The sequence below is a fragment of the Notothenia rossii genome (genome assembly GCF_949606895.1).
Source record: "Notothenia rossii genome assembly, chromosome: 4".
In the NCBI taxonomy this organism is placed as follows: domain Eukaryota; kingdom Metazoa; phylum Chordata; class Actinopteri; order Perciformes; family Nototheniidae; genus Notothenia; species Notothenia rossii.
Window position 1 is genome coordinate 15,940,581 of NC_136902.1, and position 25,888 is coordinate 15,966,468.

Here is a 25,888-nt window from a genome sequence, read left to right on the forward strand (position 1 = left end):
CTGCAGCCCACCGACATGGTTTGAAATCAATATATTATCCCATTTGTGACCCCCCACAGGACTTAAAAAGCAACTAACTAGATCATGAAAATCCCAAAAACCTCGGGGGGTGTCCCCCGAACCACCCTAACATATTTGTACCTCGGTATTTAGGAAATCCTGGATACGGCCCTGTGTGTTGGAGTAGGGGCTCTGTAAGGAAGTCTGAAGGAAGGGGGGGCAGATTTTGTTTTGTTTTTGCAAAGCAATGTAAACAAGAAGGCAATTATTGAAATCATTGAGTTTTTTGCTGACATGTGACTTATTATGTGTTGTTATATAATAATGTGTTATAAATTCGCACATATTCGCATTGATCTAGTAATTAACTACAATTTTTATGTAGCTTTATCGGAATCAGAATACCTGACTTTTTAATTGATAAAGCAAAAGTTAAGATGGAGACAAAAAATAAAACACTGAGATAAAATAAAAGTGCATGCACAAAAAATATAAAGAAATAGAATAGAAACCATTTAAAAGTTATTCAAAGTAAACCAACCATAGATTATCCCTAGAGTAGCTTTAGTGTTAATTCTTCCAGTGTGAAGTTATTGGAAGCTTGCAAATCCATACTTTTTCAAGTAACTTCCACAACACTTCTCTAAAATTATTCTGAAGACTGTCCTTAAATCTGCATTATGTAAATACATTGTTTTGTGTCTATTGTCAAGTTTGTCCCTCTTCGTTTGCCTTACCCGCTGAACGCTAATCACATGACCAGGCAGGGCTGCTGCTGCTGCAGCTGGTGTTGTCGAGCTGTCACAGAGAAACTGTCAAACACACACTTATTGGATTCATTTGTAAGTATAACTGATCCACCGTGTTACAAATATTCTTCGATTATTTGTTTTTTCTAAGTTGTAAGTTATTTATGTCCGTGTTATGAACAATGAGATCAAATAAATAATGGCTAAAGAAAGCGAGAGCTGCTGTTAGCATATTGTAGCTAACGTTACAATCAGTGGTCAGTATGGTGTTACAAATATATTAAACTATGGGCTACACCTTAAGCCTTTATACAGTTAATATGTACATTTCACATGCTGGATAAAATAGTGCTCGCTTACTGTCAGAAAAGCAAATAACGTGACTTATTGTCTAAGTTATCTAGGTTAGTCTTTCAATGGGTGGGTCAGGTATTTAAACTGGCTAATATTACACGTTCATAATAAAAGATAAAGCGTTAACATTGCATTTAAGTCAAATATCTGTAACGTTAAGTCATTGTAATGGTTGTAAAATGTAAGATGTTTTAGATTTGTGCAACTTATAAAACTGTCAGCAGTAACGTTAGCTTGTTAGCATAGCTTTCTGTAGACGACCAGAGCGGGCTGAACATGTAAACGTCTGTTACTCATGAGAACTATATTACATGATAACTAACCTCCATTTCTACAGGTATAACAACCGCAATTTGATTGCATTTTTAAAAGAGTACGACGTAATACAGATCTGCTTCAAATACCCTGTAATAAAGTGTGTCTTCTAGATATGGCTGTTTATTGACACACTTGCATCTCATGTTTCATCACGTAAGTCACATTATAAAGTTTGCATAAATGACCAGGTTAGTGGTTGAAATGTACATGTTAACCATAATACATGTTTTCAAATCTGTGTTAGATTTTTTGGGCATGTTTAGTAAATACTTTGTTCCCCCAAGTATCTGGAATATCATATTTGGATTTTGTTAAATATTAATAGCCTTAATCTGATATGCCCCATTCTCAGTGTCCCAAGATTTTCTCTGGCGTGATGGAGTCATTATGGGGTGGATTGCACACCCCGTGAAATGTGGACCAAAGCAAGAATCTCCCAACCTGCATCTCTTTTCCCAAAACACATCCTGCCGCTGTCATGGCCTCCAGTTATCCACCCCCCTTTGAAGGAACAGGTGAAGTGAAGGAGGGCTTTCTCTGCCCACTTTGCCTGAAGGACCTTCAGTCATTCTACCAACTCCAAGCCCACTTTGAAGAGGAGCACTCTGGGGATGACCGCGATGTGAGGGGACAGATCAAAAGTGAGTCCCATGGATTGTTATTGGAGATTCTGCTCACTGCCACGAAGCCATTTGAGTCTTATCAAGTTGTGCAAAACAGGGTCTTAAGAAACAGTCAAATACTTAGTGCTGAATAGTTAAGCGAAAAGACAGTACTGCCTTCTTAAAAAGCAGCATAAGGAGTATGGTTTGAATTTGATAAAAGGCACTGCAGTGTTTGACTGGGGGAGATTGTTGCCAGGATGAATTGGCAACATATCCTGCTGCAGGGAGGGATAGTAGATTAAAGCGGAAAAATTGTGAAATCTAGAGAGGAAGAATCTCAGTTGGAAACAGAGGCATGCTCAGAGTTTAGTTCTCTGATTTATAGCAGCTATTTGGATGAAGTTAAACCAATATATATGGATATTTGGTGTAACAGTGGAATTATTTTTATTTGTGCACAGGTTTGGTTCAGAAGGCAAAAAAGGCCAAAGACAAGCTGTTGAAACGGGATGGAGATGAAAGAGCGGATACAGGCAGTTATGAGTCATTCTACTATGGAGGAGTGGACCCCTACATGTGGGAGCCTCAGGAACTGGGTGAGAATATAAAACTGGGCGAATGAAAATCCCCACTCCTTTTTAAATGTTCCTTTTTTTCATACCATTTGAAAATAACAAAAGAATGATTAATAAACACCTGAAAGCTGCAACCACTTCCTGAACTCTTACGGTTTCCTTTCTCTTTGTTTTGTAGGAGCGAGCAGAAGTCACCTTGACTTCTTTAAAAAACACCGGGCAGCCAGGATAGATCACTATGTCATTGAGGTCAACAAGCTCATCATTAGACTGGAAAAGGTATGTTTACAAAGCATCGGAACTCATTCACACCATAAATATTTTCTCAATATATATATTACAGGTAGGGCTGCTCGATTATGGCAAAAATTATGATCTCGATTATTTGGATCAATAATTTATATCACAATTATTAAAAACGATTATCCATTTACTTTGAAAACGTCAATTTATTGGAGAAAAACATTTGAACAGTATGTTTTTAACAGTTGATTACCCTGAACTTTAAGTGTAATTAAACTGAAAAACCAATACAAACTTTTTTTAATAATAATAAAACAATTATCGTTTTATTTCGATTACGTTGTTTTCGTAATCGTTCCAAGCCATAATCGTAATTGCGATTAAAATACGATGAATTGAGCTGCCCTAACTCAAGGTGTTACTGTGAAAACTAATTTGCAATAAATAAATATATTGTTGTTTCAGTTGACATCGTTTGACAGGATGAACTCGGATGTCGCCAAAATCAGAGGTTTGTTCACATGTTTCTATTACAACTATGAATCCTATGAGTTTGTTGATATAAATGATTTAATATTATAAATGATTAATTGTTCATCCTGCTTTACAGCTATTGAGAAGTCAGTGGTGTCATGGGTGAATGACTCGGATGTCCCGTTCTGTCCTGACTGTGGAAACAAGTTCAACATCCGGAACAGGCGGCACCACTGCCGTCTCTGTGGGTCCATCATGTGCAGGAAGTGCATGGACTTCATCCTTTTACCTATGGCTCGTACGTATGAGCAAATCTCTGCAAAAAAATTAATATTAAAGTAAGGTTACACCATGTGTGTCTCCGTGCTGTGACAAGTTCGCCTTTCATCTGTGCACAGAAAAGCTGATCAGCGGGACTCGAGTTAACCTCGGTGTACTAGGAAGCCCCGTTCATTCCCATTCTCCCCAAGTAGGGGGGGGGAACAGTGGGATGGGCTCCAGGAGAGGCAGCATCAGCAGCCTGAGCAGCGTCACCTCCATGCTGGAGGAGAAGGACGACGAGAAGATCCGCTGCTGTCACCACTGCATGGACACGCTGCTGAAGAGACAGCAGAAGCTGGAAGAGAGGGACCACGTGCCGGATGTTGTGAAACTTTATGAGGTTTGGCACATCAAACAATATTACAGTTAAAATAAGAACAAACTCTAAATATGTCTATTTTTCTGTCCCCACAAGTCTGTTTACTTTTCACGCTGTCTTGAGTTTACACTGCTGTATCCTTCCCGTCATTCAGTGTTTGTCTTTTGGGGTTTCCTGTTGTTCACTTGCTCTCTACTTGTCTTCCTGTCAGAGGCTGAGGATGTGCATGGAGAAAGTGGATGAAAAGGCTCCAGAATACATAAGAATGGCAGAGTCGCTCAAGTAAGCTCCAGTTAAAAAGTCATTTAGTTAGCAGGTGAGAAATAATCTTTGATACTGGAGACTTCTTGCTTACTGTCATGGCTGTTTGCTTTCACAGTGCCGGAGAAACTACATATAATCTTGACACGGCTGGTGGACTGAGACTGGAAGTGCAGAAATACTACGAACTAATCGATGCCCTAAGGTAGCTGTCAATCTATCGAATAACAAAACTGAACAAAAGTCTTCTTCATTCGTATTGTTAAATATGGAGTTCTTTGTTTTCTTCTCAGTAAGAAGATTTTAACACTAGGAGCAAAAGATGATCCACCACCGCGTCCAAAGTCCCTCCAGCTGCAGAAGATGATCCGATACACAGCAACACTATTTGTTCAGGTAATATTCAGGCTACATCCCTAAGTTGGGTTGTACTGGGGTTTCCCGTTAATCACTCACTACATTAATACAGTACTCCTGCTACATATACGTCTTTCCAATTTGACCTCTCCTTTCCCTAATTCTGCCCTTCTTCTTGTCCTCCTTGTTTTAGGAGAAGCTGTTAGGTCTCATGTCTTTACCCACTAAGGCAAAATATGAAGAGCTGAAAGAAAAGAGGAAACAGGAGCAAGAGAAGAGACTCCAACAAGAGAGACTGGTGAGACTGTGTTCTCCTCCCACTCATTCTTCATCTTCCTTCATAACAAATGTGTAACCCTATATGTCCCCGCTCAACAGGTCAGCCAGGAGACCCTGAAGAAGAGGCAGGAGTCTGAGAAGAACCGTCCAACCCCCAGTACCAACGGAGAGCAGCCGCAAGCCCCCAGAGCTCCACGCATGACCAAAGCTGGCGGCTGGTTGCCCTCCGCAGACTCCGTCCATACCCGCAGTGAGCTGGAGGACCCCCTGCTGCAGCAGATTGAAAACATACGGTCGTTCATTCGCCAGGCGCGGGAGGCCAACAGAACAGACGAGGTGGCCATGTTGGAGGAGAACCTCCGTCAGCTGCAGGACGAATACGACCAGCAGCAGACCAGCCTGGCCATCGCACTCTCCCAGAAGATGGCCGAGGAGGAGAGCTTGCAGCAGGGGGAGCTGGACCGCCTGGAAGCGTGGGAAAGGGACGAGAGGGAGCACCGGGGCCCCACGGTGGGCCCCACCCAGCCCTCCTTCACTTGGGAGAGGTCTCTGGATATCAGTACGCCACAGGGCTTCCAAGGAAACCCTGAGACAGAGGAGCTGACTCCCAAAGCTGAGAGTCCGTCCTCTGTCAAAGCGTTCCCTGCTCTCACGAGCCAGGAGGAGTCACCCCCCCGGTTGAGAAGCTTAGGGGGGCATGTGACCCCCCCGGGTGGTGAAGGACAGAACAACACCCCCCTCAACCCTTTCGATGAAGAGTCTACCCCCACTGAGGAGGATCCATCCAACCCCTTCTTCGAAGAAATAAAGAGAGAACACAAAGAGGTGAGCAACGGGAAGAAAGAATACAACCCGTTCGATGAAGATGAAGAGGTGGAGGAAGACCAACAGGCCGAGTCGGCACCAGGCAACCCCTTCGAGGAGGACGGCACTACAGACACAGGCAACCCTTTCCTGGAGGCGTCCGGGAGCTCTCCAGAGGTCTCCACCAACCCCACCAACCCCTTCGAAGGGGACGATGACGAGGCTTTGCCCGACGTGGACATGATAGAGGAAGAGTTGCTCCTGCAGCAGATTGACAACATCAGGGCCTACATTTTTGACGCCAAGCTCAGCGGGCGTCTCGATGAAGTGGAGCTCCTGTCAGAGAACCTCAGAGAGCTACAGCACACCCTTACAGAACAAAAAAAAAAGAAGCACTGATACCTTGAACAAAAAAAAAAATAAGATTACCCACCTGCTACTTACCAAGTCCTGCAAGGCTAGCTCACTTTACATGATGACTAATGAGCCCACTGATTTGAGTCTGGGTGAGGTCTGCTGAACCACAAAAAGATGAGTCACTAAATGAAATGTGTACTACAGCGTGGTAGTCTGGAGTGATTTCCTTAATTTCCAACATCTTTCTTAACCACTTATCCTGTACAGGGTCACAGGGGGCTGGAGCCTATCCCAGCATGCACCGTTTGTAAGCACTGCAACTAAACATCTATTTGTACAGGCATGTTCTGAAGATATTAACCCTGTAGTTTCAGGGACAACATGAACAATGGAAGACAGAAGAATGCTACTTTAAACATTTGTTTAATCGGACAGTCAAGACGGCTGAAGCTATGAACAAAGTCAAAATGTAATTTCGGCCAAGGGTGAACAAACGGAAATGATTAATGCATGTTTCAACATCTGTTAGGGAACGACTGTCTTTCCTTTTTTTGTGAAAGTACTTCCTGTATTCCAGTGAAACAGACTTCGATGTGTAAAATCAGTTGCCCTTTAATTTCATTAGTGCCATCTTGGTGTACCCGCACATGAGTTTATTTGTGGTAATTGAAGTTCCTGCTGTTTTTTTTTAACCAAAGCACCCAACCATGCTTTACTGTTCCAGCTGGTCCATGAGCAACATTATAACTATCACCAAACAACCATCTGATAATAATTAAACATGAAATTAGCCTTATATGACAGCAGTCGGGCAGCCCAAAGTGATGATTAAATACAATGTTATATATTCAAATGTAATCCCAGGCTTAAATGACCTGTTCAGTCACAATTGTTGCCGCTTTATAACGGAAATTAAAGGCTAATTTCAGGCCATTATAGCTGATCCTGTTATGTAAATGTCACACTGACTATGATTACATTAACAGAGGTTAAAGCTTTTAATCATCATACTTTAAATAACAGCCACATGTGCATCTGCAATACACTGTCCAAGAGTTGAGTGTGTATTTGTTATAACAGCTATTCATTTCTGTGTCAGTGAAAGTAGTTTTCTCTGTAAATCCTTAATGAACATGTTGACCTGTTTCTGTTCGCATGGACGTAAGTGTTGATCTTGTGCATCTAGTCTGTCATGTTGGCCTTGCTATGAAAGGGTAATGTTGTTTTAAGCATCTCAAACACCACATCGAGCCAAGTAAACGGAGCAATTACAATGTTTTACTGTTCGACCATTAAAATGTTAATGCTAACAGTTCCACTTCTGATCCAAATGAGCAGGGCGTATGTCTGTGTAGGTGCAGTTTGATGCTGGACTTTCTAAAAGAGCAAGTGGCCCAGTTTCTCGTATTGCAATATTCATTTTTTGTACACATTCTGATAAAATCTCAAAACACATAGCTCCTGTAATGTGCTGTTGGCCGAGGTCTGTATGTGAAGCATGTTATCTGTGTGGTAGTCATCTAACAAGTCCATTAAGAGTTCATCCAAACGGCACCATCAACCGAAGCACATCATAGGCAACTAATTAAGCACCAGAATTCACTGGAATCATAGTTTACAGATAGGAATCAGCATTTGTAAAGACTGACTTAATGCCCAACAGCAACATTAGACAGTTTTTGTTTGTCAGATAAATGTACACTACATGCCAGCAAGTATTATCACTCTGTGCTGCTACATCCTAACATTAACGTGTCTTTCCTGTCAGTCAGAATGTCCACGTTTATCAACATTAGACTTCCGTTTTTTTGTCGTCTGCTAAACTGACTTTGCTTATCTGTGCTGTCAGACGTTAAGTAAAACATGTGACACGGTAAATGTTTTGTGACAGTGTGAATAACTCCAGGAGCTTCATGGTGTATAAGCAGTTTAGCTAATTTGGTAAAAGATTTTAAATCACACAGACATCAATTTATTACAATTCCATCTCAGCACCAATAAAAACGTTGTCTCTGTAAAATGTTCCTCGTTCTTGTCATAAATCTGGTGGAAGTTTTGCTTCTCAATTTAATCCTGTCTCACATGAAAACGCTGTGGTTACGCTCGCTCAGGACTTAGATTTTCCTAAGGTTCAAACAGAGCGACAGCTACAGCCACGTAAGCAAATCATTTTTATTTTAATGTTTACATTGCAGTGTTGACACTGGGCTGGATGTAAATTGCATCCGGATGTGTTGATTTGTCAATCCAGACACCTCACGTATAAACGGATATCAAGTGACCCAAACCTCGACCAGTTTCCATCGTGTGTTTGAAGGTTCCTGCTGCTCATGGTGGACTCAAGAGTCTCAGTCCAGTAACGTTCTCACAATGCACAGCATAGTGGGACCCCTTTAATTACTCATATTTACAGCAAAGTATGCAATGCAGGAGTCCTCTTGTGTATTCGTACAAAATCATACACAACACAAAACCATAAAATTGTCCATTTACAGTACTCGGCTCTCTTCAGCTGCTCACTCCTGAGCTGCTGCCATCTTGGTGCGGTATTTGCCTGTCATCTCTTTTGGCAGAGCGGTGGTCCCGGGACACGGCACCTGGCCGTCCACCTCGCAGATACACTCCCGCAGGCAGTACTTCCTGGGACCAAAGTTTGCCGGGTTGGATTCCTGCATCTTGGCCTGAGCCTCAGCTTGTAACACTTCTCTGTAAACAGAAAGGGGGGATAAATCAATATGTTTAAAGAATATCTGGCAACCGAAGTAATAGGCCGTTTCCACAATACAATTTACAAATGAGTACAATTGAGATGCCATTTTAGGAAAAGCACAGAGGTAAATTAAAATAGTGGTTGCCTGATTTGATTTAGCTGTTCTGTGCATAACTGCCATGACACTCAAATTAAACTGAGCCATTATTTATCGGTAACATTAATACTTTCCTTCTTAAACAACTCAAAATATCTTTACATTCATAGTTATTTACAGGCAGTGATCTTATATCATCCATTAGTATAACAAATAAACAGGTTTAAACCAGTTCTTAAAAATAAAAAAAAATCACGAGATAACTTCTGTTATGATTTGGTATTATATAAATACATTACAGTTGATGTGTTTTGTTGTGATGAGTCCTACATGCTGAACTATAGTTAAATGATCCAGTTTCATCCTTTATTTGATAATGTCTGATGAACGTATCTAAATATTTGATTTATATATCCCCAATAACTATAATCACAAGCTCTTATAATGCAGGTTTAGTGAAACACAGCACACACTTAAACAAAGACTCTGAATTACTCACTCTGTTTTGCCCAAAATCTTCCTCACATGGTCGGAAATATGTTTGTGGTCCTTTCCTTCAACGTCCACCAGCACTTGCTCTCCATCGTCTGCAGAAGAGAGAAAGGACATTAGCCCAAGCTTGGCAGGATACCTAATAGTAATGATACTGATATTATTAAGACTATTACAGGTCAAACAGTGCAAGGCTACACACCCAGGTAGAACTTCAAGAACGGCGACGGGGTCATATTTTTGAACATCATGACTTGCACCCACTGGTTTTTATACTGAATCTGAGGAATGTTGAAGAACACAAATTTTCTGCAAAAGAGGGAGAAAGTTCACATTTTAAGAAACGCATAACTGGACAGGCAGCATGACTTTCTAAATACAGTTTAGAGAAACAACTTCAACACAAGAGAAAAGGTCTTCTTTTAAGGCAGGTGAAAGGGAAACAATAAAAGCACAGTCAAATATCCAAAGTTATAAAAACGGGTTGTTAAAATAAATACCAAATCTATTAGTGAGGCTAACTTAAGCGAGTTATTCTGTCTAATTGAACAAAAATAAAACATTAAATCACAATCAAATTCATTTGTCTACTGTAAAAACTTTAATGCTGCTACTTATTTAAACATGCAGGCACTATATTCACGTCTGAGGTTTGTTATGCCTGGGTTTGATTCATTTGAATCATGTAATACTACAGTATGTTGTTTTGTTTTACTGCAAGACACTAGAAGTTACCTTGATAAATAGGTAGAACATTTTATGTGATGATAAAACCCACTAAACCAATTTTAGCTGACATTTCCTGAGATGTTATGGACCAACAATTGTCTAATCAAGACAAATAATGAGCGTACAATTATAGATACTGGAATGTATCATTATGCACCGCCCCATCGTCACACAAATGATATTTAGGGTTGAGTGCATACCACTTTAATAACACACGCTTTTTATAAAATACCATTATGAGGAGCAGTCTGCTTTTAGCTCACAGGACGAGACATATCTGCAGTGTTGTTTGTTTTACAGTGAAGTGGTCTGATGTCTCTGACCTTGCTCCCTCGCTCAGCTCTCCATGTGTGTTGTAGTTCACCGTCATGATCTTCACTCTGTTTTTAAACACGATGTCTCCCTTCTGCAGATACTCCAGAGTCCTCCTGATCGGAAACCGTCCTTTCATAGGCATTTTAAACTCTTTTTTGTCCACAAAATATCATATAAAGCAGCCTATGCCTGAGTCGCACAAGCAAAGCACACGGACAGGCGCCTTTTGATGACGTCTTGAGTCGTTGTCACGTGTTTTCTTTTATGGAGAAGAAAAACTTCAGTAGTAGGCTCTTTAGAAAACGATGCTCGTAATAAATACGGAATTATATATTAAAAATAAAAAATAAAATACAAGTAGATGAAATGTAGATCATAAGAAAACAAGTTTACATTCAGGCTTTATCATTTTGTACAAGCCTACACTTGGTAGTAGTAGTCTTTAATAATATATTTCAGAGAATACGAATAATAGAAATTCATTGCAAAAACCATTAAAATGGGAATGACTTGCCACTCAAAAACATGTTTATCGGTGACTGTAATGTCACAATGTTTAAACCCCACAGTCAGATAAATATTAAATGAATGATATAGCTTTACTTTTTTTTCCAGAGAGCAGCAGAATATGAGATCAACATCCATTATGCGTTTACTGACAGGTTTCTCTAAATGATAGTTTGAGTTGTGTTTTTGTGTTGTCCTTGACCAAGCTTTAGTTACAGTACATGAGAGAAAACTCTGTAATATCCAGGTGTTGGCAAGCGTCATACTTACGTTTTCAGCAATAATAAACTCAGTCATGTCATATTTCATAATGAATTGTTTATTTCTTTTTATAGCATGTGGCTTCAGAGAAGCAAGCCTCAGAGACTGGAATGCTGATACAGGAGCTCAGTCGATTATGCATGTTTTACATCTTCATTGGTGTGAGGTAGAAATGTGGGGTTGTGACAAACTTGAGCAAAACATTTATGTGGTTTCTAAATCTTAATGTTTGAAGAAATGCATTTCACATAAGCATAAAAAACCAAGAACATTAACATGGTATAAAATGTTAACATAGGATACTCAAGCCACAAAGCTCAAGAATAGAAATCTGATGTAATATCCTGTAATGTAAGAGCTGCTTATGGTTAATATTTTAAAGCCACAACATTTAAATACACATTTTTCATAAAGCATTTAATAAAATGCACTTAAGCAACTTCTTCATGCACGGCAATGCACTATAAAATGTATAACAATGCTCCTTATGAGGGCAGACAGCGACAAGATTATAAAACCTGGCTTACAAACAACATGCACTCATTTTAATGAAACTACATGTACAAAGGTCATTTCACAACAGTGCCTTTACAAACAGTTTGTATGGGTTTTAAACCCAAAATATTACAATTGACATTTACTTTTCAAGACATAATCCTTTTTGACCTCTTTACATTCCTGTTATCATTCATGTCGCTGTGGATTCTGAACCATTGAGGATTGGGTTAGTCAATGCAACTCTTAGTCTTTAAAGAAAATGCAGGTCTTTAAAATAAAAAAACGTACTCGAAAATGGCTTCCCAAAAAATCTTGGTTTTTTTTCAAATCAGGGAAACCTGCCCAAAAGTACTTTAAGTACACTTAGTATGCAACAAGCACATTTGTTTACAACAAAATAAAGTTTTTAGAAAACATATAAAACACAAAGGTTTAGTCAACATGAAAACAGTGGAACGCCACACAAGCTGATTGATGTGCACAAAGCAAAGAACAAATGCAAACACAAGTACAAAAACAGTAGCATTGCTACACATAAGTAACATTTCTGAACTCAAAAATATGTAACATAATATAATTCCTTAAAAGAAATAACTGCCAATGATAAATACACATACAAGCAGATTGAGAAGAAGTGCCATGACACTGATGGGACAGAAATACCATGTTATAGATTGTCGTAAAGGGAAAGTGATCAGGTGATTGCACTGGTCATTAGCAACATATTCATGATAAGACATACATTAGTGTACATCTCTGATAAGTCTTTTAGAATAAAACAAGAAAAGGTTCGATGAAACTTGCTAATTTGGCCAATCTGAAGGTGCATTTAAGTTAAAAGTAAAAATAAAATCAACCAGACATTGGTCTTGTTGTAATGCACTGAATGGTCGGTAAATGCTGTTGACGCCAGCTCATATAAATACAGAACTTTGAGTATGAATTAATTGAGGCTTGAGTTAGTTTCATACCTGATTGGAGTTTCATTCCAACTTTTCTTTATGTATTTAAAGAGATTCTCATGAATGTATTACACCTTTGAGGCAATGTTGTCAGTTTAAAAATAGAAAAAAGATGGAATTATTACAAAGCGTGTATCGATTCCTCACTGAACTGTATGACATTCAGAGAAGTCATACGTTATCTTTGTAAAAGGCTGAATTCTCAATTCAACAGTACGGTCATTTAAATATTAGTTTTACTGCACCAATGTTACCAAATACCAACATAAACAAACACTTTATAGCTCAAAGTACACTTTTAAAGTGAGTACTGGAAATCACTTTAGTCTTTAGACTTTGAAATAGCTGAGATTCCACTTCCACAAGAGCAGGATTTCTGTTTCAGCTTATTGATAGAGTCTGTTATCTGCATGCTAATGGTAAGTTACGTATGTGGTCAACATGAGAGCATGGTAAGGCTTAGATAAAACAGAAACAATAGGAAAGGCTTAGAAGTTAAAGCTCATGTGTCTTTAGCTTGAAGTGCTATGAAGTCATTAAAGGAGAGGAGCACAGTTGAAGCTGCAGAGGGATTCCTTTTCCATTCAGTTCAGAGCGACTGAGGCAGAAATTCAAGATTACCGCACCGCGTTAGCTCCAGAGAACATTCCAAGCGTCATCCTGGTTTTCCAATCCCAGATTATGTTAATATATCGAGGATTCCTGAATGACTTTGCACCATGCATCGTTATAAAACAAGGGGCTGCTGCAGGGCTTTAGAGTGGGGTTCAACGTTAAACCCCACCAGAGAAAAATAAGAGTACCTGAAGTGGATCCTAAAAGTTCCTGGTGCGTGAGCGATTGGCTGTCAGTCTGTGGGGTCAGAGTCCTGGCTGTTATACTCAGCCGTCTCCATCTTGAGGATGTAGGGAATGATGCTGTCAATGGAGACGTTACCTATCAAGCCAGTGAAGAAGAGCTCCTCTGTGATGCCCGAGTTCATGAGGCGCAGCGCCGGGAGACGAGTCAGGATACGGGTCAACCTGGGAGACATGAAAACTCATCTAAACTCATGGGTTCACTGTTTGGCAAAGGCGGTGCTCTTATATGTTCCATAGCATTCCAGCATTCCAGCGTTAGCCAGAGAGACACTACATTTCCTATACACTAGATCTAGATCCTAAATCACTAAATCCTCTATACAAGTGAATACCAACTGTTGGGGAATCCTTTGCTTAGGTATTCAACCTTTGACACAGTTCATCCTTTCCTCTTCTCACTGTCTCCTTTCCGATGGCATAGGTCTACGGCCTTGGGTATTGCTGCTATCTCTCTTAAGGAGGGGCAGCTTGGGCGCGTTGTTGTTGCCAGCTTATGACCGAGCACACAAGCTGACATGAGATAGTTGATTGTTCAGGGACATCTAGAAGCCCTTCTTTTTAGGAAGGGAGGTTCCCTGGCGCACATTCTTTTCTATGGACGACAGCTCTAGTTAGATTCAGGGTCCATGTTTGTTTAGTCTCACTGATAAAGAATGTTGATTATTACGAACTGGTTAAAACCTCAAAGCTACAGAAGAGTTCTTCAGAATTGATTGTGGCATCTCAATCGTGTGGTCAAACCGTGGCCCGTGACATGATAAATAAACCATCAGTGTTTGCCATCAAAGCTCCAGCTCTCCTCGTGTCTCTCTGAGTCCTGTTTCCAATTGCTTCAGAAGTTTCCCCCACACCAACCTCTTTTGTTTTACTTCCAGAGCTCAAACAAAGCGCTTCGAGATTTGTCTTGGCAGATGAGAAGCGCTATATAAATTAAATGTATTATTATTATTATTATTAAATGTATTAAACCGATACGTTCAAGTACCACTCAACACCACCCGCAACCCCACATTTATTCATTTTAATGGATTTCTAAACTGGAGGATATTAAACCAGATCAAAGCTAGAGTGCCTTACTTTCTATATATAAATAAACATCTATTTAATTTCGATCCAAAGAAGCTCACACAATGCTGATAAAGATATCGTCACGAGGAAAATCTCCCTGTATTCTGCAGTATTTTGGATTTCTAGTGTCTGGCGCTGGTGCATAAATAAACACTTATGGTTACGAAGCTGCATTCACTTAAATGAGAGTGTATCAGATGACATACAAACTGACATGCTTGCAGTCCAGACAGGAAGTAAGAATGTACCTGTAGGTTTCCTCTGGGTATGTTTTCTGCACGTAGTCCTGCAGCTCCATCAGGGCTTTCTCCTGGAACTTCTCAATCTGACCACTGCTGTCCACACCTGGGTGATCTGATCATCAAACAGAACAACTGTTGATTTTCGAAATGCAAATACAAGTCATTTATTCAAAGCGCTCTCCCTCCTTCATGGAAATCTTTAGATTTGAATGATCCCTATCATTAACCAGGAAAGCAGACACTCACCAGGGCTGAACAGCACTATAGCTTTCAGGTAGGCGTACTCGTAGCTGTCCGTCTCCAGCTTCGTCATGCTGTTACAAAACTCCTGGAACTTCCAGATGTGCTCCATCACCTGCTTCACCCTCTCCCCCGAAAGCTTTTCTGGAAAAACGAAAATGATTTATAAAGAAGGCTTCATTATTTACTTTAAGATGAATCTTGCCTGGAGTGTCACGTCAACCAAAAATAAATATCAATATCAAAGAATGTTGACTGATGTTTTGTTAAAATCGGTGATAATCTGAGGTGGCAGTTGCAAAACATAAAGCAGTTTGGCCCAGAGTTCAGCTTACAGCCAAGCATAATATTTAGGGCTTGATTGCAGAGTGATTGACAGGACGGTCAGACTATACAAACCAGCACAGCCCCTAGTTGACCCCCCCCCCCCACACACACACACACACACACACCACAACACAGACTATATCACCCCTTGCTGCTAAATACCAACAAACTATGTGCAATATATAAATGCCGTTCATAACTGTGTAATATATACCTGGCTGCTAAATCCTTAGAACTGTTACAAGGTGTGTATTTTGTATTTTGTAAATTGTGTAACTTGCTGCTGTTAAATACCAACCACCTATGTGCAATATATACAGATGCCGTTAATAACTGTGTAATATATACCTGGCTGCTAAATCCGTAGAACTGTTACAGGATGTGTACTTTTTTAAATTACGTAACTGTAATTTTTTATTATATATTTTATCATAACTAATAAGCTGTCTGTGGCTCGTTTTCCTGCTGTAACAACGCACATTTCCCCTCCGTGGGACTAATAAAAGTATTCTGATTCTGATTCTGATATAGCTATATGCAGGCAGGCATCATGAGCGGAAAAAGAGCATGTAAACGTATTCTAGTAGTATCCAAAATTACCTAACTAAACCTGAACAACTGGATAACAGAGGACCTTTAACCTCCTACCTTCTGTGAAGTGGCAGTAGACACATTTTGAATGTAATTCATCTTTATAAAGTACATGTTAATGACACTTTCTAATACCTAAAGAATTAGGATTTGCATATTGGAGAAGCATTCATTTCCATAAGGCTTAGTGGTTGTGTTGGTGCAGTGAAGGAGTGTAAACGGTGCCAAAGGAGGAGAAACCCTCGCTCACATCTAAATTCAAACTGCTAAATAAAAAAATAGCCACATCTAGGTCTCACAGGTAACAGTGTGTGTGTGTTTTATAATGCTGCAGTGAAACCAACTTCAAATATGAATCAAATCCCACTTCTTGACTCCTGAATATATGTGTGTGTGTCCTACTGAGAAGTGATGACGAGGTCTGAGGTCCATACCGTCCTGGATGCTGCTCTGAAGGTGGCTGATGATGGCGGCGAGGATTGTGGACAGGTTCATCTCGTGAGCGCACTGAGCCAGACCCAGAGTGAACAGCTCGTTCCAGCAGGCCCGCACCAGGCTGGTGTTCGCCTCCTGACTGAGGAGGACGGAGACAGAAGATACATAAGTGTGAGCAGGAAGACAGGCAATAATGGAACCTTTGGAAACATTCTCAAACAGACATTGTCTTTAGTGAATGTGCTTTTGAACATGTTGCACCCTCATCGTTGTGTGAGCTACAGGGACTCACCTTACTCAATATTTCTCTCAGCGTTGAACATTTAAAAACCAAATTGATTTGACCAGTGAATACGAAGGTTGTGTTGCTTATAAGTGCATTCATAATTTAATGTCATTATTAATGTAGTTTGTTGCTTGTTCCTTTTATGGTAAACGTTGTACGTGTTGCCTTGGCCAGAAATCTCTTATAAAAGGAATTCTAAAACTAAATTGGGGTTCTCCTGGTAAAATCAAATAACAATGAATTGCATTCCTAAAAGGAGAATAACTGTTTAAGTTAAGTCTTCCTGTCTCAAATGCATTCTCACCCAAGAGCTGAGAAGGCAGGGATGGAACGTGCCCAGTGCATGGAGAGGAAGAGGAGTCTGGAGGCTGACTCACAGATGTAGTGCACGTTCAGATACTCAGGCATGGGGCTGGGCATGGTCAGCTGGACAAAGAAGGAAAGATCATAGGAGAGGGAAATATAATTTGCAGACTACGGCTTTAGCTTATACACAATTCAAAATTGTAAGTAAATAAACCATTGTATAAATCAGGGGTGTCCAAACTTTTTTCACGAGGGCCACATACAGAAAATGATTGGAAGGGCTGGGCCACTTCCTAGAGGTGAGGTATATTGCCTCAGAAGTTCAGTTAGAAGCTGGAAAAATCAATCCAATGAAGGGAAATGATTCTTGATGTTTTGTTGATCGGAACAAGGCTTCATGGTATCCTCCGCAACAGCTATATGAACACTACAAAACTGATTTTGACAATTTTAGCCAAGTCTGAAGGTCTCTAAAAAAGTGTATAATTTGGTGTTCGGGGAAGACCTGGCACAATTGCTGTGGGTTACTCGGGGTCAAATTTGGCCCAATCAAGATTCATCTTTGACTTTAGATACCCCACCCCCACCCCTTCATCCACTGTAACAATAATTAAAAAAATTTTGGGGGAAATTGTATTCTAATATTAGTCTATTATAGTCAGATAACGTAATGATCCACTGTCTTCACTATAGGAAATATAATGAGTGAATTGAATCACAGGTTTTACTTAAATATGTGGTGTAATGTTTGTTGGGGGCATCACATATAGTTACAACAGTATTGTACGGTTATGAATGCATAATAAGTTAGTTATGATGTAGTTAAAACAATATTGGATGATAGCCATTATTTTTGAGTGTTTTGGACTGAGATAAATCATGGGTCAAAATTGACCCGCGAACACCATGAACGGTAACAGCTTTCGAACACAACACAAGGGTTAAGAAAAAAACAGCCTACTTCAATAAGGTTTCATTTATTGTGTTGGCAGCTCATTCCTTAAAACAGAAGCTTCAGATTGGAAGTATATGAAGGGTATATCTCAAGGTTGTTATGTACATTTATTATTGGGCTTTTTTCTTATCAACTTAGATTTGTTAGAAAATGTTTCCAACTTTAATTGACTGAATATATTTGAAACTTGGGCTTATTAACACATGAATACTGTGTAATATATTTGAACATATATATTTAAGAATTCCAATATAAGACAAGCAGATAAAACAAATGACGACACAAGCAGAAGTTTCATTTATGGGCCATATTCCATTATACTTTTTTAATTTGCTGAGGGCCGATTCAAAATGGTCCGTGGGCGCACTTGGCCCCCGGGCCATAGTTCGGACACCCCTGGTATATAACAAATAACAAATCATGAATAATAATTGATATCAGATGTGTTATTTGGGCCATTGAGTTGCATCCACCCACCGTAAAGCCGACATGGCTGTCTGTGAGCAGGGGTCCTTCCACCTCAATGATGGGGGTCTCCTGGTCTCGACCAATCAGCTGGATGGTTGTTCCACTGAAACACTGCCGCTTCTCCTCCAGACCCTGTCTAATGCTGACCTCAGAGGGGTTGAAAACTTTGGCCAGGGTGTCGAAGGCACTGTGCACAACAAACAAACACCACATTAACAGATCTGACAGAAGACTCTCAGCAACAGAAATAGAACTTTGTCTCCTCATTTGTTTTATCTTTTTTGCCTCTGTAGACAAGAATACTGAATTTTAGATATCCGAGCTTGACATATGGAGCCAGATAGAGCTGCAATGACGTTCAACCAGGAAGACCTTCTTTACTCATTCATTTACTATTTCCATGTTACTACTCTCTCTCCTCTCAATAAGTGATCGGGGGCGTCACTCCCCAGCTTAACCAATCACTTCACTCTATTCTCACAAGCCTATCATAGCGCTCCACTCAACCTTTTAAATCTGCTCTCCCCTCTGACAGCTGTCATTCCAGGTGACTTCACACCACCCTCCACCACCCCTTCTCACCTCCCGTCCCTCTGAATCCAGGGTCAAGCTAAGCCACTCCCCTTCAGATCGAACCCAACTATCCATTCACCACCACCAGTGTCTAGACCCCGGGGGATTTCATCGGATCGCTCCTCCCCTCCCGAATGATACTCCTGCACAACGTGGGCCTAATCGCCAAAACTCCATCACATTCATTTGTGTATTCCTGGCAATAAATATGTATTCTTAAATCAAAACTGTCTCTCCTGATTGAATTGAGGTTATGCAAAACAATGGCACAAAGTGCTTTCAAGCTTTCCTGTTTTCTCAGTGTTGTCATATAATTTAATGACAATAAATGAAACCAGTAAACAATTAATAGATTATTCTAGAAAATGATCTGCAGCCATGTTTGAATTTGAATTGCCTGTTTGTTTGTTTCAACATTGAAGACACCTCTCAAAACAAACTGACTGACCGTGTTATCTCGCTGGCAGACTCCTCCTCATGTTGGGTGTCTGAAGAATCACCGTTGTTCAGATTCTCTCTGAGTGAGTCGCTCAGGCTAGCCAATGACGTGACCACATTGGCTAGTGTCCCCAAGTCTCCGTGCGCATGATCCATCTGAAGACAAATGAAAACATTGAAGAAGAAGATTGAACTTGTCATTACGTAGTACAGGTACTAGTAACGAAACAGTTTCTCTGCATTTGACCCATCCTAGTGATAGGAGCAGTGGGCTGCCATTAGGTACGGCACCCGGGGAGCAGTGTGGGGAATGGTGCCTTGCTCAGGGACACCTCGGTAGCAGTTGGTCTTTCCGGGACTGGTGACCTTCCAGTTGCCAAGCTAAGATATGGACTTCGCCACCACCGCCCTAGATTAATAGTAGAATAATGTAGAATCATTTCCATCAAATAGGTCAGCTGAACCAGGATCCACTATAGAAATAGGGGGTCCTACACTGGAGCAAAGCATACAAATGATCTGAAGTGAGTTGATTAAATGTTATTGGGGTAGTATTTAACATATTGTGGCCTAAAAATGTAGTATGCATTTAGATTTATGTGATACCAATCTGAATCTTAATCTGAGCCACTGTAGCTCCTTATTTTTTATTTTGTTCTTCCTACTTTCTGTTCATAGTAGAATTGTAAATAAGGCAGCCTTTCTCTCCTTTTGTCAACATTAAGGACACAGTTATTTTGTTTGAATACACTTTATTTGAACTTTCAATGAACAAACGGAACTTGGTTTTCTTGCTTACATTCAGTATGAACATTGAATATTATGTTTTGACAAGCAAAGCAGATTGAAACATGCACTGTGAGGTGACACACATTACAAGAGAAATAAAAACAGCTTTACAGGTTTTAATGCTCAGAGTCTTATTTTTTAGACCCTCATTATGCTAAGACAAAATGTAACAGTGTCACAAGGAACAAAATCGTCCAACATCTCCACCTGAGGGATCATACTTCTATTAGCAGGAGGAGGCGGCAGCAGGGCAGACAGGCAGATCTATATATATCAAATGGTATATATTATCATTACAGTAAGTGCTGCAGCAGCTGTACCTTTGAGTCAGAGGCCAGCAGCAGAGTCCCATCACTCTGGATGAGCGGCTGCTGGATGTTCACCAGCATGCCCTGCTCCAACAGGCTGGATCTGCAGGAGACACAGAACGTCGTCAGAATCCAGTTTACATCACAGTACAAGGTGAGTGATAGAATAACAGAGTGTGAGGTTTCTCTAAAGGTCTGATTCCCACTGACCTCGAGCCATCCGTCTCTGTATCGGAGATAAAGGTTGGCGTGGCGATGAGCGGACTGTTTAAGTCCTTGCGAATGTAAATCTTCTGGGTGGAGGCGGCACAGTTTGCATGCTTCTCTCTGGGCACCACGTCGATGGGCTTTCTCTCACTCTGGACAGCTGAGGATGAACCAAAAGAGAAAGTTTTAGTTTTTGCACGCCTATTCAGTCTCTTTAAATCCAATATGATTAAACAAAATATGTAAACTCCGTTCCAGATCAATATTGAGTTACATTATAACTTTACAGTTTGTAAAATAAGACTGTGACTGTGTAGGATTGTTTTTGGTTTTGTGTGATCCAAAAATACTAATAGAATACTAATACATTTAGAACATATTTAGAACATTGAAAAGTGAAAAAGTCAAAATCTCTGATATGTCTCTGGATGTAATCAAAATGTATATGATTTTAACCAACAAAAATGTTTAATTCACAATTGTTGGCGTTAAGCCTTCCTAAAACAACGTTTTTACTACTCCAGCTTTTGCCCTCGTTAAGCTTAGATTAGTGTAAACGGTGCATTGAACCATGAAGCAATGGCACAAGCCAGCCAGAATGGGCACTACGCTAGTTCAAACAACAAACTGTGGATTCAGTTGTTGCATAATAAGAAGACAGACATTCAGACCTTTCAATGTTTCATTCAAAAACCTCGAAAGAAGCAGTATAGACCCATCCAGACTTTGTGTATAAAATGTAAGACTAGGTTTTAAGGATTCTTTAGTGAAATGTATGTTGTTTTTTAATACTTCTCCAAACCTGCAGACACCCTGATGATACCTGAGTGTTTTTGTCGACATGTTTTTCTACTATAGTGTCTTGGATTTGCCTTCAGACTCACAGTCAGTCTTCATCCCCATGTCAAGGCATTTCTTCAACCGACAGAACTGGCAGCGGTTGCGGTGGTGTTTGTTGATGACGCAGTCCTGTTTACTGCGGCAGCTGTAGGTCAGGCTCTTCCTCACGCTCCGCTTGAAAAAGCCTTTACATCCCTCACAACTGACTGCTCCGTAGTGACGGCCTGATCACAGGAGAAACTGGTCAGAGTGTGCGAGTCACTGGCCCACCTTTGATTGCAGACAATATGCAGCAAACATACTTTCAGATTTAGCGTCAGGACACATGACCTTGTCCTCACAGGGTAATGCACCTGACTATAAGCCTCAGTACCTGAAGCCTTGTCTCCACACACCAGACAGTACTCCACAGGCTGCGGTCGGCTCAGGTCCCCGGACTGCCCTAACAACCGCTCCATCGACACTGGATCTGTGACGATCTGAACAGCAAAGTCAAACACAGGCCATTTATCTTGTGTTTCACCTTAACACAATGTCATAATCATGGCTATCTGAAAAGTATGACAAATAACTGCAAAACAGTGATTTTGTAATAAGAATGTGACCTCCTGAACTCTATTGTTGAGTGTCTTGTAAACTCATGAGTGTCAATGTGTGTGAATGACAAGAAAATAAAGAAATCAATCAATGAAATCAGTGAAATAAATATACACAGTACCTTTCAAAACATATTTACCAAGTTCTTTATAATAAACAACAGAACAAATCCTTAACAGAATAAAAAGAATCTCAAAAACAAAACACATGATAAAAAAATTCAAAGTAAGACGAGATATACATTGTAGCCCTGATCAGGTCCCTACGACTAAAGAGCCCTGAATGCATATCACCATAGTATATGAGTGCAGACTGAAGGAGAGGACTGTACCTGTATCCTTCCTGGCATCAGGCTGTCGGCAGCGGTGAAGATGAGCTGCTTCGTGCTGTGGCCGTCTGGAGAGGCCAGGATAACCTTGCCGGCCCCTGAGCTGTCAGCTGTTGTCAGAATGAACTGCTGTTCGGGAGCAGAGGACGGCTTCATCGCTGTCACTATCTGGATCTTCTGACCTGTATGCTGGTCAGTTACAATCTGAGAGTGTTAAGAGATGTAAGAGGGAGACAGAAAGAGAGGGAGGTGGAAATGAACATGGTCCAATGGGGTTGAAGTAAAAAATAAAAGAGCAGAATGACATTGAAGGTGGGAGAGATGAGTCACATAGCCTAGTTTGATGCTGCTAAAGAGTTCAACAGGTAGCAGCAGGATCACATCTGAAGAATTTGAGAGTTACCTGTATTCGCTGTAGCGCTGTGGCAGGTTCAGTGGAGAGGACCTGAAAGCGCTGTGGAGACTCACCCATCACTGAGTCTGAAGGAGAGGATGACACCTACAATTTAAAATACATTTCGACATGCTTCAACACAAATAATCTATAAGTCTGCATCAAATGTGTCTTACTTGAGTCCATTTACAGCATACACATGTGAATCGTAGATCGTTTTGTATGAAAAGAAGTCGGAGTGTCTACAGAAGGTATGTCCCTATGGAAACACCAACAACAAATGTAACATCCGCCAATCACGCAGACAAAGATAGTAGCACCAGAGTATTTTTAACTTTAAAAAACCTTCAGACTGCCAGCACGTCATGAAAATCTCCCTCTCACCTCGGCTTCGTGCTCAGAGTCCACTTTCTGCTGAGAGAGCAGATTCAGGCCGGTGGTCATGATGATGAAGGGTCATCAGTGAAGTCTGTTTGGAAATATGAAGAAAATCAACCACTGAAAATCACAATCCAAAAGGAATGATAATAATACTAATAATAAATTGTATTTCTATAGCGCTTTTCTTGAACCCAAAGACGCTTATGTCTATATATATATATATCTTTATGATGTCTGTCGAGCTCTTGTTAAGGAGACATTTATGAGGGAAAATTACAGCCACTATAAAATAACTTTTCTTTTCAATGGCATGATGGGCGAAAAACACATGTCTCTACATTTGACCAGTAAGTGGAATAATCAGTGATGGATCAAATCATACATTCACACATACAATCATTTATTTATGATAAGAGAAATAAAAGTATACAAAATAGTTATAACATCTATTCATGTTTACATGTCAGCATTAACATTAGGTTGTCGGTGTTACAAAACATCTCACATACTTTGATATTTGTTCTGTGCAGACACCTCAGGTAAATATTTTGTCAGAAAAGTCCAGCGTTTGCATGACTGCAGTGATGTGCAAGATGAGTCAATGACCTCTGAGTGCGACCTAGACATGAGATTTGAGAGACCGTTGATAACCAGATTACACTACAGTCTGCTGGGAACCCACATGACCCAATATGGCACTGTAACAAAGGGGAGAGCAGATGTTCCTACATACAAATATACCATCTTTAATATGGACATACAGTACGTAGATCAGCCCTGCTTTTCTTTCTGTCTTTGGTTGCATTGTTATTGTTAGGTAGAAAACCTGCCGTGTCCTTTTAGATGCGACTTAATTCTGATCAGTCACAGAAAGATAAACTGACAGAAAAAAGGTTTTACTCCAAAATAATCATTATGCAATAGTTATCAGGAGAATCTGAAATCAATGTGTTTGAACTTTTGTCAAATGTATTGCTTTTTATGAGATAGTTTTGTAAAAAGCAAAAATAATAACTTGATATTTGACCGTCTCATCTTTCTATTTGTTTAAAAAATAATGTGATATTATAAAATAGAAATGAAACATATCTTTGTTTTCCTGCGCTGCTTGATCTTGTGATTTTTGTATCTCTTATTATTTATCTTTTTTTTATTATTCAATATCGCCTTATTATCTTTTTATTTTAAAATATATATTTTGTGTACTTGACCCCCTTGGGAACGAGAGTATATCTCAAGGGGTTTTTCCTTATAAATACTTACCAAAACCAAACGGATTATTTTTATTTTTCATTTTTATTCTTACTATATATTCTTGCAGCTAATGTTAATTTGATTGTGTATTATATGTGTATCCTATTGTATCTTTTAAACATGTTTAACTCGTGTCATGCTTGAAACTGCTGCTGAAACCAAATAATTTCCCAATTTTGGGATTAATAAATCCCACAAAAAAAATCATCTATCTATCTAATTGCCTGCAGTACATTGATGTATAAAGGGCCTGCAGTGGCTCCATTATATGTTCACTGACCAAAGGGAGGATGCCAGCTGCTCTATACTGTTCACTGATTGGTCTAACAGAGAGCCCATCAATTCCTCCGTCCTCAAACGCATCACAACAGAACAAAATGGACAAACTGGCAGTCAGCCAATAACACATCCTTGTGATAAATATATTACAATACTTATATTTCCAGACAATAGAGCAGCCGGCTGATTTTGTGCTGGTAGTACATGTATAGAAATACATCTTTGTTAAATAAAGTATTAGTCTTTATAAAGCACGTATGTCCCTGAGATGGCAAAGGTAAAAGGGTCGAGTTCATCTGCAGCAGCTCTCCTATGTTAGCAGTCACTAGCAAACCCAACACTAGCAGCGGTCTGCAGCCCTCTCCCCTGGATATGTCATTGTATCATGCATGGATCGGTCCAGGATAAGTCGACGGTAGTGTCACATATAATTAGTGAAATTATAAGCATGTCAGCGGAGCCAGACTCCGCCCTGCGCTCCCTGCCCGGTCCCGAGCTGCCAGAGTCGGGCAGGAAGGGAGCTCCGCAGCGGCTAGCTAACATGCTAGCTGAGATTAGCTGCGCTATTTTATCTTCCGGTATCTCAGTCGAGCTTTCTACGGTTTTCAATCCGTCACTGAGACTTACCTCTGGGGAACGCTGCTCACAGATTTCGGTCTCTTTGATAATTTATAAAATATTTGTTTTTGGTTTTCTTCTGTTAAAGGTCATAGTTCGTGACCCCGCACAGCCAGCGTTGATGATGGTTGAGGTTGTTTTTTTTTTCCTCCTTCCTCCGTCGCGTCCCCGCGCGCCTCCAACACCCCCCACCCACCCTTGGCGCGAGCCAGACAGGACTGACGTCATCGTGTCTGAATGACTTTTCTTGTATGTTATATAATTAACATAATAAAATAAAGTGTAAGCTACTATCAGACGAATAAGAGACAGACTCAAGTATTTTTTTTGTCTGTTAAGTATTCCTTGCTCCAATGGTATATTCCCAAACCATGTCCTATTTTGAAAAGTAATTGATTTATTTTGTGAAAAACCCTTGAAATTAAATAATGAATTTGTTGTTCAAATGTGATTTTATGGGTGATTTTTAAATAAATATGTTTATATATGTATAGATAGACATAGGCCTATATATAGC

At 40.1% G+C, this 25,888-nt stretch overlaps 3 protein-coding genes across 6 annotated transcripts; 1 reads left to right on the forward strand and 2 right to left on the reverse strand.

The window, feature by feature from the left end:
• The first annotated feature begins 502 nt into the window (after positions 1–502).
• On the forward strand, positions 503–6,115 carry rbsn (rabenosyn, RAB effector). The gene is made up of 12 exons (XM_079677203.1): positions 503–842; positions 1,774–2,062; positions 2,488–2,622; positions 2,780–2,880; positions 3,310–3,355; positions 3,455–3,616; positions 3,717–3,979; positions 4,170–4,240; positions 4,338–4,424; positions 4,513–4,615; positions 4,770–4,874; positions 4,955–6,115. The coding sequence occupies exons 2-12, from the start codon at positions 1,900–1,902 to the stop codon at positions 6,056–6,058; spliced, it is 2,340 nt and encodes a 779-aa protein (XP_079533329.1). The 5' UTR covers positions 503–842; positions 1,774–1,899; the 3' UTR covers positions 6,059–6,115.
• A 2,281-nt stretch (positions 6,116–8,396) lies between these two features.
• Positions 8,397–10,593, reverse strand: mrps25 (mitochondrial ribosomal protein S25). The gene is made up of 4 exons (XM_079677204.1): positions 10,368–10,593; positions 9,518–9,624; positions 9,323–9,410; positions 8,397–8,722 (listed from the first exon to the last, which is right to left on the reverse strand). The coding sequence occupies exons 1-4, from the start codon at positions 10,499–10,501 to the stop codon at positions 8,533–8,535; spliced, it is 519 nt and encodes a 172-aa protein (XP_079533330.1). The 5' UTR covers positions 10,502–10,593; the 3' UTR covers positions 8,397–8,532.
• Positions 10,594–11,164: 571 nt separating this feature from the next.
• On the reverse strand, positions 11,165–25,538 carry nr2c2 (nuclear receptor subfamily 2, group C, member 2). 4 transcript variants are annotated; one of them, XM_079674532.1, is made up of 15 exons: positions 25,381–25,538; positions 23,224–23,308; positions 22,849–22,944; positions 22,449–22,649; positions 21,894–21,999; positions 21,565–21,744; positions 20,684–20,840; positions 20,486–20,576; positions 19,387–19,532; positions 18,375–18,552; positions 16,941–17,062; positions 16,350–16,489; positions 15,004–15,141; positions 14,764–14,869; positions 11,165–13,609 (listed from the first exon to the last, which is right to left on the reverse strand). In XM_079674532.1, the coding sequence occupies exons 2-15, from the start codon at positions 23,281–23,283 to the stop codon at positions 13,435–13,437; spliced, it is 1,896 nt and encodes a 631-aa protein (XP_079530658.1). In that variant the 5' UTR covers positions 23,284–23,308; positions 25,381–25,538; the 3' UTR covers positions 11,165–13,434. The 4 variants fall into 4 exon arrangements, 3 of the variants coding, with proteins under 3 accessions (XP_079530658.1, XP_079530656.1, XP_079530657.1); XM_079674530.1 differs by lacking the exon at positions 25,381–25,538 and adding an exon at positions 23,016–23,098 and having other exon boundaries at positions 22,849–22,925; positions 23,224–23,284; XM_079674531.1 differs by lacking the exon at positions 25,381–25,538 and adding an exon at positions 23,016–23,098 and having other exon boundaries at positions 23,224–23,259.
• Positions 25,539–25,888: the final 350 nt, after the last annotated feature.

Bases quoted from the DNA above. Each gene is read 5' to 3' on its own strand.
- rbsn (XM_079677203.1), top strand. From the start codon at position 1,900: ATGGCCTCCAGTTATCCACCCCCCTTTGAAGGAACAGGTGAAGTGAAG. The intron at 2,623-2,779 runs GTGAGAATATAA...TTTGTTTTGTAG, and splicing joins GTGGGAGCCTCAGGAACTGG to GAGCGAGCAGAAGTCACCTT. The intron at 3,980-4,169 runs GTTTGGCACATC...TCTTCCTGTCAG, and splicing joins ATGTTGTGAAACTTTATGAG to AGGCTGAGGATGTGCATGGA.
- mrps25 (XM_079677204.1), bottom strand. From the start codon at position 10,501: ATGCCTATGAAAGGACGGTTTCCGATCAGGAGGACTCTGGAGTATCTG. The intron at 9,411-9,517 runs GTGTGTAGCCTT...TCTCTTCTGCAG, and splicing joins GTTCTTGAAGTTCTACCTGG to ACGATGGAGAGCAAGTGCTG. The intron at 8,723-9,322 runs GTGAGTAATTCA...TTCTGTTTACAG, and splicing joins AAGATTTTGGGCAAAACAGA to AGAAGTGTTACAAGCTGAGG.
- nr2c2 (XM_079674532.1), bottom strand. From the start codon at position 23,283: ATGACCACCGGCCTGAATCTGCTCTCTCAGCAGAAAGTGGACTCTGAG. The intron at 20,841-21,564 runs GTGAGTCTGAAG...GTTCATCCTCAG, and splicing joins CATGGGGATGAAGACTGACT to CTGTCCAGAGTGAGAGAAAG. The intron at 13,610-14,763 runs GTACATTCTTAC...CATGTCTCCCAG, and splicing joins TACCCAGAGGAAACCTACAG to GTTGACCCGTATCCTGACTC.